We start from the raw sequence: 15223 nt of genomic DNA on the forward strand, positions 1-15223 counted from the left end.
GAAACTGAGGTACAGAACATTATCCCACAGCTAATAAGGGCCAGAGCCATAATTGAATGGTCTTCTAATCAGGGATAAGACTCGGAATCATGCTGGGGCTCCATCTACTCTAGTAAAGAATTTCCTCATCATGTGAGAAATGAAAAAAAAGCAGGTTTCAAGAGGCCTCATGTCCTAAATGTTGAAGGGGAAAGTAAGCTACCCAGAGTTAGGACTACTCTGATAGTCTGATAGATAGGAGGACCTCTATGGTTTCCTGCAGAAGAGGCCAAAGAGCCATTTTGGAGGCTGTTAGTGCCATTTTATATCTACACATAAGCAACACTCAAAAAAGAGTCTTCTATGTTGTGAAGGTCTCTGGGGTATCATTCAACTAAAGGAAACAAAGGAGAAAGTCTGTGTCTTACTGATTTTAGAATAGCAATTCTCCAAACTGAGACCAGCTCATAAAAACATTTCTAATAGTTTGTGGCAAACTGGAAAATTAGGACGGTGTTTTATGAAGTTTTATATAAGGATGAATGTATTTAATTTAAAAGATTATCCTTTATATGCTACTTGATTAAGATGGGGACTCTGGAGCCTGCTAGTCTGAATTCAAATCCCAGCTCAGCCACTTATTAGGGCATGACCTTTCTCATGCCAGTTAACCCCTTGGTGCCTCAGTTTCCTTCCTTGTAAAAGGTAATAATAATAGTACTCACAGCCTTATGGTAATTTCAAGAATTAAATGAGTCAATGTGTGAAGCACTTAGAAGAGTACACACTATAGGGGCACCTGGGTGACTCAGTGGGTTAAGCCTCTGCCTTCGGCTCAGGTCATGATCTCAGGGTCCTGGGATCGAGCCCTGCATTGGGCTCTCTGCTCAGTGGGGAGCCTGCTTCCTCCTCTCTCCCTACTTGTGATCTCTCTGTCAAATAAATAAAATCTTTAAAAAAAAAGAGAAGAGTACACATTATAAAAGTGTTTATTGTTTTATTTTTTTAAATGTTAAAATATCCTATCTTTGAGGAAATAATAGTAATAATAGATGGGAAGTTTGGGTTTGGTTTGGTTAGATAGTTGAGGTTTTTTTAATATGTTTACTTGGCTATTAAAAATATATATATACCCTCTACTTTTTTATTTTTTATTGTGCTCCACTTTGGTATGCAAAAGGCTAAGAACTAGAATTTAGAATCAACTGATAGACCCACAATGGTAGATTTTTTTTTAAGTAACATACTGATTGTCTTTCAAACACTCCAACTTCCTGAAATTCCTTTCAAAAGTTTAGAAGAGCACCTGGTATATAACAACAGCTTCCATAAGACTAAGCCATTTTATATAAATTTTTGAGTTTTTTTTTGTTTTGTTTTGCTTTGTTTCAGATTTTTTTTCCAATTACTTTATTAGGATGAATCTAGAAGTAGAATCAGTAGCTGAGAGGATTTTTGATATTAAAATTGTGTTACTTAATTGTCCTGAAAGCCTATATGTAAGGGTATCTACTTCCTCCACCCCTATCATTTTCTTTCACTACCAGGCAGTAAAATTGGATTGATTTGGAGATGAAGGGGCATAGGAACTCCTGCTGCCCTCATGCCTGCCTGAACTCAAAATAGCTTGCTACCCATGATAGGGAGGTAGAGACAAGAAGCAAGACAAAGTGGCTCATGGTCCCCTAACTCCCATGGTCACCCCAGATCTGGTTCAACACACAAGACTTCACAGCATAACAGCCACATCTAGCCTCCGTAAAGCAACTAGTTTCTGTTTGAAAGATGAGATCTACTTACTTTGGATTCAAGTTCAGGGTGCCTAAACTGGACCAAGATTAGATTTCCACATACTACTTGACCACAAAATAAAAAGGATAGAACATGCCTGTAGTGAACACTCCTTTTCATGTCAAGGATAAGTAGCCCATGAAAGAAAGGTATATCTTTAATCTTTGCTAATTAAGAAATTGTCCATTTCAGGCCCTTATGAGTAAGGATGGTGTCATCATCCAATGGCAGGGAATATGTTAACATGCTCAGTTCCTTCCCTCCCAGCTCTCCATACACAAAACCGATGACCCCAATGACCAGCGCTTCCTCCTGGTGATGAAAGGGGCTCCAGAGAGGATCTTAGAGAAGTGCAGCACCATCATGGTCAATGGCCAGAAGCAGCCTCTGGACAAGAACACAGCCGAGGCCTTCCACACAGCGTACATGGAGTTGGGAGGCCTCGGGGAGCGTGTGTTGGGTGAGCTTTTGGTGAAGAACCCTTACCTGTCACCTGTTGGATGTGAGGCTTTATGCCAAGTCAGGGCATAAGTGGAGACAGGCTTATTATCTAGCTGTAAGTAGCTATGGCATCCACATGAATCATAGAAGAATATGATAAATATATAGAAGTACTGGGGCGCCTGGGTGGCTCAGTGGGTTAAGCCGCTGCCTTCGGCTCAGGTCATGATCTCAGGGTCCTGGGATCGAGTCCCGCATCGGGCTCTCTGCTCGGCAGGGAGCCTGCTTCCCTCTCTCTCTCTCTGCCTGCCTCTCTGCCTACTTGTGATTTCTCTCTGTCAAATAAATAAATAAAATCTTTTAAAATATATATATATATATATATATATATATATAAGTACTGAGGAGGGTGGGATTGCTTCCAGATAAAGAATATCTGGGAAGATTTTGTGGAAGGAGTTATATTTTAAACGGGGCCTTGCACAACAATTCTTGAAGGGAGGTGAGGGAAAATATTTGAAGTAGAGGGAACAACATAGGCCAAAACACAGAGTTAGAAATGGATGGGGTGTGTGCCCACATTGTGAGTGAGCCAGTCTGTGTGGAGTGTGGCAGGTAGATGAGATGACATAGTTCCTAGGAAATGGGCAGGAAACATAGATTGGAGGGCATGATATGGAGTACCTTATGTGGGTGAGGAACTAGGGTTTCATTCCACAGTCAGAGAGCCACAAAAGGCTTTGTGGTGAGTGAACCAAACAGATTTACAGAGTGTAATTCTTGGCAGTAGCAGGGAGAGGAGAGGCATGGGTCTCAGGAGGAAGTGGCAGCCCTCACTGAGGTGAAAGAGGGTAGGAATTTGATCCAAGGCACTCATAATGTGATGAAGGGGTCAGACACAAGACTTCATGGAGGCAGAACAGGTAAGACTTAGCAACTAGTTAGAGGAGAAAAGTAAGTTAAAAATAATGTTGAAGTTTCTCACTTGCCTATTAGGGAGAAAATACTGCCAGTAATAGAGACAGGCGTTGTCGGAGGTGGAGGAGAAACCATAAAAATACAGCCACTGGTAGATGCCTAATTGTGGTAACTTAAGTGGTATGTTCTGTCATGAGAATCTGGGTTGACAGAATGGCACCTGTGAACTACAGAATATGAATTCAAGGTAACAGAAGTTCACAGTTGATGATACGGCTCATTAAACATCATAAAAGTTCTTGCCAATAGAGATGGAATCTGTGGAATGTGTATTTCTAAAGGATATTTGGGCTTGTAAAGCAAATGAAATAATTAAATGAGGTGATAATGCTTTAAGCATGTCTTAAATAGCCCACAGCACCAAGTAGTATTTTCAGTGCAGGACTGATACCCATCTGACAAGAATCGCTCTAGGAACCTTGTGTTTGCCCCCTCAGACTCTGTGCTTTACTGAAATGTGTAAGGCAGTGGGGCATGCTGAGAATAAATTTTATATAAAAGCTGATGAGAAAGCCACATGATCTTAGGGGTCCCACCAGACACAGGAATCCCTTCTACCTTAACCTATGAAAAGCAGATGTCTTCTGAGTAACAAAAGGTTCTCCATTCCTAATGACCTTTCTCTCACACTTTCCTTGATTAAAGACCAAGCTTCATACCCTTCCCTTGGTGTCCCAGATTCTTTCCCCAGTTTATGTAGTAGCACATGCTGTTTTCTCTGCCTCAGATGGCCTTCCCGTCCCTAACCCTCCCTTCTCCCTGAAAAACTTTTAACTCTTTTCTCAAGAGTCAACTCCCATGTGACCTCCTTGGGGAAGTCTTTCCTGATTCCCCAGGTGGCTCTACCCTATAACACTCACTATGCTTTTTTATGCTTTACCTCTTTATGTCTCTGTCCGTATACTAAACTGAGACATCTTCCGAGGCTAAGGCCTTAGTTTCTACCAGAAACTAAGTACATACCAGAACATACCATACCAGAACATACCATACAAACTTAGTACATACCAGAAAATCCAGTGGGCACATGGTAAATTACCTTTTTTTTTTTTTTAAAGATTTTATTTATTTATTTGACAGAGAGAGATCACAGTAGGCAGAGAGGCAGGCAGAGAGAGGGGAAGGGAAGCAGGCCCCTGCTCAGCAGAGAGCCCAATGCGGGACTCGATCCCAGGACCCTGAGATCATGACCAGAACTGAAGGCAGTGGCTTAACCCACTGAGCCACCCAGGCGCCCAGTAAATTACCTTTTGAATGAACTATATCCTTCCTAGGGGTGCCTGGGTGGCTCAGTGGGTTAAAGCCTCTGCTTTCGGCCCAGGTCATGATCCTGGGGTCCTAGGAGGACGCTCTCTGCTCAGCAGGGAGCCTGCTTCCCTTCCTCTCTGCCTGCCTCTCTGCCTACTTGTGATCTCTGTCTGTCAATAAATAAAATCTTAAAAAAAAAATACGTCCTTCCTAATTACAGCTTGCATGTTGAAATTGAAAGAATGAAACAACTCTAGTATACTCTCAAGTATTAGTAAAATAGTAAAGGAGTGTGTGAAAATGTTCCTCCTTTTATTTCTTACCAAATTTCATTGACTCCCAAATTCATGTGCATTCCAGGTTTCTGTCATCTCTACCTGCCAGCAGACGAGTTTCCAGAAACTTACACATTTGATGTAGATACCATGAATTTTCCCACGTCTAACCTCTGTTTTGTGGGGCTGTTATCAATGATTGATCCCCCTCGGTCCACTGTACCTGATGCAGTCACCAAATGTCGAAGTGCAGGGATCAAGGTGGGAGTTATTATTCTGACTTAGGAAGTCCTCCTTTTATGTTATCTAAGGATGTTTGTCATAGGAGATAGTATTTAAATCTCCGATAAATATCATTATACCCTTCTTTTTATCTCTACTTTCACTATACTAAGATTCTAGTAATTGTCCAGTAAAGGCAAAACATTATGTCTGTGTGGAACAAACCATGATAGTAGCACAGTGAGAACACCATGAATTGACTTTATCTTGCCTTAGACTCTGATAGACAATAAAAGGTTTTATTACTTAATCTTAAGGTTTGGCCTCCAAAACCCATTTGCCTTCATATTACCAAAGCCAGAATAATTAATTCAATTACCATGTTAATAGCAAGACTGTCGAATCAACATGAAGCTGTCTCAAGTACACGTCCACTAGCCCTTTCACAAGTAAGGTAACATCCAAAGGAAAGGGCCTCCTCTAATGTCAGAAAAGGAAATGAAAGAAGCTCAGAAGCAAGGACAGAGCCAATGAGATCAGTGTGTTCTTCAGAGACAGTTTTGTCTTTGATCTAAAGATCAAGAACTGCCCATAAGGGCAAACCACGATAATCACTAATATTCTACCAGGTCATGGTAGAGTAAGTGATACTGTCTGGCCAGCCAAGTTTCTCATTGTCCACATGCCTTTCTCGTTGTTTGTGTTCTAGGTTATTATGGTTACAGGTGATCATCCAATCACAGCAAAAGCTATTGCCAAGAGTGTGGGTATCATTTCAGCCAACAGCGAAACAGTGGAAGACATTGCAAAACGCCTCCACATTGCTGTGGAACAAGTTAACAAGCGGTAAGCACAGAACCAGTGTAGCAGAAACTAAAGTTCTTATTCAATTCCTCATCCTTGTTGGCTCTAAAGAGCTGTGCTATTTGGAGCAAATCCTCTATTTGCCCCACACTCTCTCAGGGTAATGCCTGGCTGGTACCATGGTACCACTGGTATCATGAAAATTACCTGTGATATATTCCTTATATGAAATTTTAAAACCTAAAAACCCAATGGAGCAGATCTGAAAACTTCAGTGCCACATTCAGAGTGAGAAAAACTGAAACAAAATGTACATGAAATTACTTGCCATTGATCCAGTTGTATAACCAGGAAAATTAAGAACCCTCTGTGTTTGGTGCCCTTAGTGCTTATTTTAAGTATTTGTTCAGTTGCTTCATAATGTGTAGCTATATGAACATACAGTTTTCTTTTTTATTTTGTAGTAAATAGAATGAAAGCTTCCTGAGGAAAGACTAAGTTTTTCCTTCTGTATCCTAATTCTTGTAGTCATGTCTGTCCTTTAGTCCATTTGTCCATCCATTCATTCATGTGTTAACTTCTTTCAAGAATTGTTTTTTTCTTCTTGTTGTTGTTTTAAAGATTTCATTTATTTATTTATTTGAGAGAGAGGGAGAGCATGCATAAGCAGAGGGACAAGAAGAAGCAGCCTCCCTCCTAAGCAGGAAGCCCAAGGTGGGGCTCAATCCCAGGACCCTGGGCTCATGACCTGAGCTAAAGGCAGACACTTAAGCAACTAAGCCACCTCAGTGCCCTCAGCAATTAATTTTTGAGTGCCCACAATATACCAGGCACTGTCTTGGACACTGGAACTGTAGTAGCAAACAGACCAGACACTATCTCTGCCCTTGGGGAGCTTTCCATCTAGGCAGAGGGACAGAAAAACAAAAGCTACTTCTGATGTGATAAGTACAGTGAAGGACACACAGAGGACAAGGGTTCAAGCAGTAGGAGGAGTCCAGAGTCACCTGGACTGTTGACAATTTAAACGATTAAAGACTCCAAAGTCTCAGTGTAAAAATAAATGTCATTGGCTTTATTATAATTTCATGAATGTGGGGGGAAAAGGGAGAAACCAATGAACCTCTTCTGGTTTACCCAAGCATTTATACTCTTCAGAATACAGATCTGTCAGTTAATAAATTATTACCAGGGCAACATATTACCAATTAAGACAACCACACAGAATTCTAGCTTTTGGGCACAACAATACCTGAAAGTCTGAGAGTATTCCAGACTCCTTTGTGTAAACAACATTCATCGACAAAAGATTTTTGGAGCTTTTCTTATTTTTTTTTTTAATTATCTAAATTGAATTAGCCAACATATAGTACATCATTAGTTTTTGATGTAATGTTCAATGATTTATTAGTGCTCATCACATCACGTGCCCTCCTTAATGCCAAAAATAATAGTATTATACATAGCCATGTAACTCATCTCACTGAATGGGAGATGGGATAGATAACATGGACCTAAAAAAGCTCCAAACATGGGATGCCTGGGTGGCTCAGTTGGTTAAGCTGCTGCCTTCGGCTCAGATCATGATCCCAGGGTCCTGGGATTGAGTCCCGCATCAGGCTCCTTGCTCAGCGGGGAGCCTGTTTCTCTCTCTGCCTCTGCCTGCTGCTCTGCCTGCTTGTGTTCTCCCTCTCTCTATCTCTCTGACAAATAAATAAAATCTTAAAAAAAAAAAAGCTCTAAACTAAAGAAAAAGGAGTGCAGTGTTTTGTGAGTAGAGTGTATAAGCTAAGATTTGAAAACAAAAATGTGGAGTGTTAGCCAAGGGAAGGTGAGGTGAGAGACATGCATGACTGGAAAGGGGAAAGACCTGTGAAGGCCTGAGGGCAGTGGAGAGTGTGGGGCACTCAGGGCTGGGAGTCCCACGGGCTGTAGGGGAGAGCCAAAGGGTGAGGTTCAACAGCAACAGCTGCAGCTGGGCTTGCAGAACACCTTGGGGACTCTGGGGTCTGCTCTAAGCACAGTGGAAAGCCTCTGAAATGGTTTAGCAGGGAACATCACAGTCAGATCTGCATAATCAGTAGTTTCTAGAACCTTACTTTCATCAGCAGCAGACAGCAGTTTTCCCCAAAAAGGACCTCAATAATTGTTCTGCCTACACAGCTCATTGTGCTGTAGACACTATAAATCAGAAATAAGCAACAACAAAGAATGGTTACCATGTGTTTTGACATAAGCTGAAGTCTAGGACCCAAAACATACAAACAGGAAGGTTTTTTTACCGTCTTTTTACTCCTTACGTCAAACATTGCCCCACAGATGCTCCCACCCATTTCTACAAGCAAAAGGCTACTTGGCCTATTCCGATTGTATATCAGAAAATGACCTTCCTGTTTCACCTTAGTTTACTATCTTGAAATGGGGACCAAAGTGTTCCCAGAACTCATAACCCCTATCTTCCCACTAAAGTATTAGTATTAGTACTAAAGTATTAGTGTCAAGGACATTGGGTTCCAGGTGAAGTCAAAGAGGCTTCAGCCTACTTCCTGCCCAGAGCAATGTTTCAGCCTAAGATCCAAGCTTTGGCCTCACTCAGTTCCTTCTGGCCCTTCTAGGGACGCTAAAGCTGCAGTGGTGACTGGCATGGAGCTGAAGGACATGAGCCCAGAACAACTGGATGAGCTCTTAACCAACTACTCAGAGATCGTCTTTGCCCGGACATCCCCCCAGCAGAAGCTGATCATTGTGGAGGGCTGTCAAAGGCAGGTGGGTGGTCAGCAGCACCCAGAGAACCTTTCAGGTCTGTCACTGTCCTGTAGGGAAATGCAGGGCTGAGATTTGGATCCCAGATCAGGGCTATGACGCTTCTTAAACCTCTCGAGAGATAATTCTTTGCCTATCTTTATAACCTTACATTTCTACACTCTCGGGGCTGCCCCTCCACCCTCCTTTGAGAGCTTCCTGCATACAGGGCTTTCTGACAATGAAATATTTTTTTCTGTGGTAGGTGTGCATATAGAAAGATTTGAAAATGTAAGATACAGAAGAAAAAATTTAAAGACAATATATAAAAGATCTACTTTAGTCTGCCACATACAATGGTTTTAATTATGGAACACATCTTGTTTGGAGTTTGTTGTTCCTGCTTCTGGGATTTCCCGGCTTTATCTTTTCCCAAAACAGGCCATTCATCTCAGTTCCTGTTGGCCCTACATCTGGAGGGAGGAAAGGGAAACTATGTTGATCTTCCTTCTCTATGACCCCTTAGATCTGCTGATTCCCATTTTCTCATGTGTCCCCATAGAATGCAGTTGTTGCTGTGACAGGAGATGGCGTTAATGACTCTCCAGCTCTAAAGAAGGCAGATATTGGGATTGCCATGGGGATAGCAGGTTCTGATGCAGCCAAAAATGCAGCTGACATGATCTTGTTGGATGACAACTTTGCATCCATAGTCACAGGGGTGGAGGAAGGTGAGTGAGGTCTCAAATGGTCTTATGAAGACAGGGGTCACCTGGGGGGATCAAAAGCAAGTCCTATGAAAGCAACATCTTTGCCTAGGTCGCCTGATCTTTGACAACCTAAAGAAGACTATCGCTTACACCCTGACCAAGAACATTGCTGAGCTGTGTCCCTTTCTGATCTACATCATTGTTGGGCTTCCCCTACCCATTGGCACCATTACTATCTTGTTCATCGACTTGGGCACAGACATAGTAAGTAGCACTAAAGGGAACAGATTCTGATAACTGACCCAGGAGGTGTAAACTTTGGGGCCATTACCTTCAAGGGTGAGGAGATGGACTAAATCAGTGTTCCTCAAACTTCGATGTGATGGGGCCAGAAGTTCTGCATTTCTAACATGCTTTTAAGTGATGCCAATTCTGCTGGTCCACCAGCCACACTTCAAAGCAAAGGACTAGAGAGATCTCTCAAATGTTTGGAAGTTAAAACCACTTCACTTCCAATAAGAGCTTTTCAAGACGTGAGTTCTTAAGCCTCCCGCCAGCATATGCCATTGGTCAGTTTCAGCTAACATGCCTCCCTTTCCCTTTGAGAAGATAGAGCTATCACTACATAGCCCCTGTAACACCAGGGGCCCAATGGCCTATGTGATAACCCACAACTGCCCCTTGTCAAGTCAAAGAATCTGATCTGGAAGCCCGTCACCTACATGCAGTTAGAAGTAGAAGGTATTAACATGTGATCAGGCCTCATATTGACCTACAATAATATCACCCAAACCCTTCCTTCTTCTGGTATGTATCCATTTAAGAAAGTATCAGGACAGTTACCCACATGATTCCAGTTTATGTAAACAAAGGGGGAAAAAGGCAAGAGTGAGCGAGCTGAATTCACAGTGAGGATGCTCCAAATGGCCACCTCCTACCCTCTTATTTGATACAATACCCAGGCAATCAACACATTGCAGAGAGACAAAAGATATCTTTGCCTTAGAGGGGAACTGGGATCCTCGTGGTTTACAGTCAGATCATTTTCCAGGCTCTTTCAATTCACTTCTTTTTCTCCACTGCAGTGCTACTCACAGTGTGGTTCAGGCATCACCTGGGGAACTGTTAGAAACAGATTCTGTGGCTCCAGCTCAGACCTTGGGAGAGACCCCAGGTGGGGGGTGGGACCCAGTGATCTGACCTTTAACAAGCCTTCCAGGTGGGAGGACCTCTGAGAGAACCAGTGTGTTCCAGTGGCATGCCTAAGGAAAAACCTGCCCAGAGGGGGAAACAACATGTTTTATAGTTAGCATCTTTAGAACTGCCAGCACATGGTGATTTAAAAAAAAAAAAAAAGATTGATTTTTAAAGCAAACTTTTTTAAAATTCTCTAGAACCAATGAATCCCCATTGCCTACACCCTGGATAGACCAGTTACATAACCCTACCACCACCACAGTCTACCCCACCTCCCACCCTGAGGCCCATGGTTATGCCACTGCCATTATCGCTCTGTTGGTACAGCACAGTGTTTCAGGGCTAGGCCTTACGGACTGTCTCCCCTCTAGATCCCCTCCATTGCCTTGGCTTATGAGAAAGCTGAAAGTGACATTATGAACAGGAAGCCTCGCCACAAGAAGAAGGACAGACTGGTGAATCAGCAACTTGCCATATACTCTTACCTGCACATCGGTATGATGAAGCCATTGCTAGCCTATCAGATAAAGGACCACCCCGAGAATTCATTCCAGTCACAGTCAGAAACTGTTTTTCCTTGGAGGCAGGGTTGGGATGGGATGGGAGGAACTGAAAGGAAAGTGAGCACAGGCGCAATTCTGAAGTCATGTATAGAACATCTGTCCTTACCATTTGTGCTTTCAGGCCTCATGCAAGCTGTGGGAGCTTTTGTTGCATATTTCACTGTGTATGCACAGGAGGGCTTTAAACCCAGCATTCTCATTAACATCCGGGTGGAATGGGAGGATAGCAATGTGAATGACTTGGAAGACAGCTACGGACAACAGTGGGTAAGGGAAGGAGGCTCTGCCTTCAAAGTCCTGCTATTCCCCTCCTCTCACTGCTTTGCTGAGACTGATGCAGAGATTTCATTTCCCTGGACAGCCTTAATGAGACAGAGAAGGTGGAAGTTTTCTTAGTTAATAGGGCTTATGGGCCGCTTTGTTATATTGGTTTGGCCTTTGCCAGAACTCAGCCTCCTCTCTTGAATTAGATGCCTTGAGCTCACTTTCTTACATTGGCTTTGCAGTTGATATGGATGAGTGACAGGTCCAACAATATCCACAGTGGGGCCAAATCAATTAAGTTAGCATCTTCACTACTCAACTGAATAAAGAAAAAAAAAGTTTCTTTCCAAACACAAGGAGGTGATCCTCTGTCAATCTTGGTGAGTAGGGAAGAGAGTAAAACTTCACAGAACTACATTGAAATATTCCTGAAGTTTTCCCTCTGGGGTTTCACAGTCTCCTTTTTGTCCATTGACAGACATGGTACCAAAGGAAATACTTAGAATGGATGGGCTATACGGCTTTCTTTGTTGGCATCATGGTCCAACAAATAGCTGATCTAATCATCAGGAAAACCAGGAGGAACTCCATCTTCCAGCAGGGTCTCTTCAGGTACTGCCCACATCCAACCTGGTAGTTCAGCCTTGGGAATTAGATGCAGTAATGATGAGGGTTGGGCCTATAATTCATGAGGCCTTGACTCCCTTGATTGTGTGGTCCTCTGGCCATGTGAATTCAGAATCTGTTTGTCTTTTATGTTTCTTGTAGAAATAAAGTCATCTGGGTGGGGATTGCCTCACAGATTATCATTGCATTAACCCTCTCCTATGGGCTTGGAAGTGTGACGGCCCTAAGTTTCACGATGCTCCGGTGAGTTCCTTTTAAATAGTAGACAGGAAAGAGCCATCCCTGTCTGAGCTGTCACAGCCTAAGTAAATATTAGGATTCCAGTGGGTTTTTTTCCCCTCAGGCTTTCAAATGAGATAAAACCAAATTGGCTCTATTTTAGTCAGAAATTTTGACCTGTGAGTTTTCCCAGAAGAGGCAGTGGGTCTTCTAACACCATCCCATCTCTACCTTCATCCAGTAGGCCAATTCGAAGGCATATATTGCTTCTACCAAACACAGTCCAGTTTAAATAAGAAGCTTGCCAGTTTTATTAAGCATGGATGTGTTGTTCTTTCCAATAGGGCAGAAAAATGAACAAGAAGCCCTCTGCCCACTGGCAGGGTACTTGGCCCTTTCTTTGGATACATTCAGACTTACCTTCCTCCCTTCTGCTTCCAGGCCTCAGTATTGGTTTGTGGCTGTGCCATTTGCCATTCTGATTTGGGTGTATGATGAGGTGCGAAAACTTTTCATCAGACTCTACCCTGGAAGTAAGTAGTAATAGGATTTTTGAGACTCTGCTTATCTACTTCAACAGACTCCTAATTTCTCATTAACCTTTTTCTACCTCTACAGGCTGGTGGGATAAGAACATGTATTATTAAGACCACCCTATTTCCCAAGCCTCCCAGTGTTCTTCATCTTCTGGCTGCATCTGGAAGACCCCTGCAATAGCAACTTATCAAAATGCAGAAAGAGAAGGCAAAAAATAGTATGAAAGATACTTACTAAGGTTTTGTACTTTCAGAGATTCAGCTGTTTATATATGATTTGCCTCTCTATACCCATCTTCCTGTTCAAAAATAGGTGAACTTCAAGGGAAGAATGACATGTTGATATGTATATAAAGTTCACTCATGTTAAGTAGTCTTGGGTAATCCAGTCACCTGTTCAGATATTCCTGCTAGATAAGATTGCTCAAACCTCCATTCCATACCTAACTAAAAGTCCAGTGACTCCCTAGATACTCTGAATGGGACTTCATCAAGATCAAAAGCTTTTGCACAGCAAAGGAAACAGTTAACAAATCCCAGAGAGTTTTTAATTTCATAGTCACCATGCTTTAAAAAAGGTTAATTAGCTACAGGTTTGCAAAAGGTGGAAGTGATGGCAGATTTACATCACAGCAATATGGGCAACCTCAGTTTTGGCTTTCAGACATCCTTCTTAACTGTCCCCAGTCACCTGCTGCATCCCTGTTTATCCCATACCATCTCACCAGTCCTTTGGGGCCCTCCCTCCTCCCAAATGGCCTCCTCCCTCCTTCCAGCTGGACTCCTCCCTCCCACATCGCCCTCAACTCCAAAACTGAGCTCCATGTCCATTTTGCACAGCCCAGCTCCAGATGCTCTCCCAACCCAAAGAGATTTTCATTTACCATGATTCAGCCTCAATAGGGAAGCACTGGGGTTTAAAATAGTAGTATTTATTTAATGTAAAATGGTTGCAAAGCACTCTCTGGCACTAATTTTATACCAGTTAAGTTTCTTTAAGTTAAGTTGCTTTAACTTCACTTTATTCATGTGTGACGCATACGTCTATGTTGACAGCCCCCAGGAGGCCTCATTTTTAAGTAAAAGATGTTTTATAAAACCCAGTCTAATTGTTGTATTTTAATTAATTTGAGTTTTTCTAGAATGCAGAGCATAGGGCACACAAAAAAGAGATGTGATTTCAATTTTTTTTTTTTTTTTTGCCTCATCATTTTGTTTTTCTATGGAAGGTCTAAAAATACAGGGTTTACCTTCTGAGCTCCTCTCAACCAACATCCCTGCTCTGTATCCTGAGTCTGATGTGCCTACATTTTTAAGTTGGGATTTCAGGGGGAGGATACACCTTTCATCAGCAGCACTAGGGAAAGCAGTTTTCATAGCACTTGACAAAACCTGAAAATTGCAATTCTGTTAAACTTTCCCACTCCCTGGCCTACCCAATCATTTCTCCTCCATTACTCATTTAGATAAGGACATTCTGCTGCTGATGTCTCTAGGCTGGTGTCTCTGACGCAGGAAGAGGGAGACACAGAGCCACAGTTCTGTGGCATTTTCTCGGGTCATGCTGAGAAGCATGAAAGAGGTCAGGAGCCATCGTTGTAACTTTTTGTTAATAGATTACATGTACAGTGTGTATTGTATGTGAACCATGTTGGTGTCCTCAAGGTCTTTCATCTCTATTTTCAACCACAATTATCACTGGGCTAATCTCACATCAGTAGTAGCAGTGAACTGGAAACACTTTTCAGGCAGCAACATTATGGGCTTCTCATTCCAGTCTTGACAAAGCAGCTAATGCTTTCTAAACTTCAACTAAGAATAATTTGTCCTCACTCTGTTTCTTGCCAGACTGTCTGAGTGCTCCTGGCTGTGACGGTTGGCAGCTCTCGGTCCTGCCAGAGCCAGCCAGGGAAGGCTTTTATAAATATAACACAAACCTCTAAGGGATTTAACTTGAGATTGAAAGGAGTAACATTTGAACTAGAAGTCTCTTCACAGAAGGAGTCCTGTCTGGAAAAACTCTCATATTACACATACCTACTCTTACAAAAAGTTGATCCTCAAATATTACAAACATAACTAATTTAAGGAATCCCAGAAATGAGACTCATATATCAAGTTGCTTTGTTAAGTGGTAGACAGAATAAGGCAATAAAGTCCCATATCAAAGAATTGTTTTGTTTTGTCTTGTTTTGTTTCTTGGAGGGACTACTACATTGACCCACTAAGGACAGTCTAAATATGCTTTAGAAACAATAATAGAGTTAACTTTAATTGGTGTGGCACAGTAACTCAGGGAAGCATAAAGCTGGATTTATTGAGTCTGTTTTTGTATTTTGTAATTTTTAAAAAGATTTTATTTATTATAGAGAGATCATGAGCAGTGTTAGTGGGAGAGAGAAGTAGGTACCCCCATGAGCAGGGAGCCTGATGGGGGTCTCAATCCCAGGACCCTGGGGTCATGACCTGTGCTTAACCAACTGAGCCACCCAGGTGCCCCAAGTCTTTATTTTAACTAATACATGTTTTAGTCTGTTTATAAAACTGCAGCTTGTCTTAGAAAATTTGGAATATCCAAGAATAAAAAGAAAATTAAAATCACCCTAAATCTCACTGTCTAGTAATAT

The 15223-nt window shown here is 42.2% G+C and overlaps 1 protein-coding gene across 2 annotated transcripts in view; it reads left to right on the top strand.

Moving 5' to 3' along the window:
• The window catches only part of ATP12A (ATPase H+/K+ transporting non-gastric alpha2 subunit), a 28876-nt gene extending 14108 nt beyond the window's left edge, over positions 1–14768 (top strand). Inside the window, exons 12-23 of one of the 2 annotated variants that reach the window (XM_044249362.1) lie at positions 2038–2230; positions 4798–4973; positions 5644–5780; positions 8354–8504; positions 9043–9211; positions 9300–9454; positions 10759–10882; positions 11072–11217; positions 11693–11826; positions 11983–12084; positions 12502–12593; positions 12679–14768. In XM_044249362.1, coding sequence (XP_044105297.1) covers positions 2038–2230; positions 4798–4973; positions 5644–5780; positions 8354–8504; positions 9043–9211; positions 9300–9454; positions 10759–10882; positions 11072–11217; positions 11693–11826; positions 11983–12084; positions 12502–12593; positions 12679–12707 — 1608 coding nt within the window. In that variant the 3' untranslated portion in view covers positions 12708–14768. Of the gene's footprint in view, positions 1–2037; positions 2231–4797; positions 4974–5643; positions 5781–8353; positions 8505–9042; positions 9212–9299; positions 9455–10758; positions 10883–11071; positions 11218–11456; positions 11595–11692; positions 11827–11982; positions 12085–12501; positions 12594–12678 lie in introns of those variants that run through there. The other variant, XR_006384632.1, reaches the window with a different exon arrangement.
• The last annotated feature ends 455 nt before the right edge of the window (positions 14769–15223 follow it).

Source organism: Neovison vison, chromosome 5 (genome assembly GCF_020171115.1).
Source record: "Neovison vison isolate M4711 chromosome 5, ASM_NN_V1, whole genome shotgun sequence".
In the NCBI taxonomy this organism is placed as follows: domain Eukaryota; kingdom Metazoa; phylum Chordata; class Mammalia; order Carnivora; family Mustelidae; genus Neogale; species Neogale vison.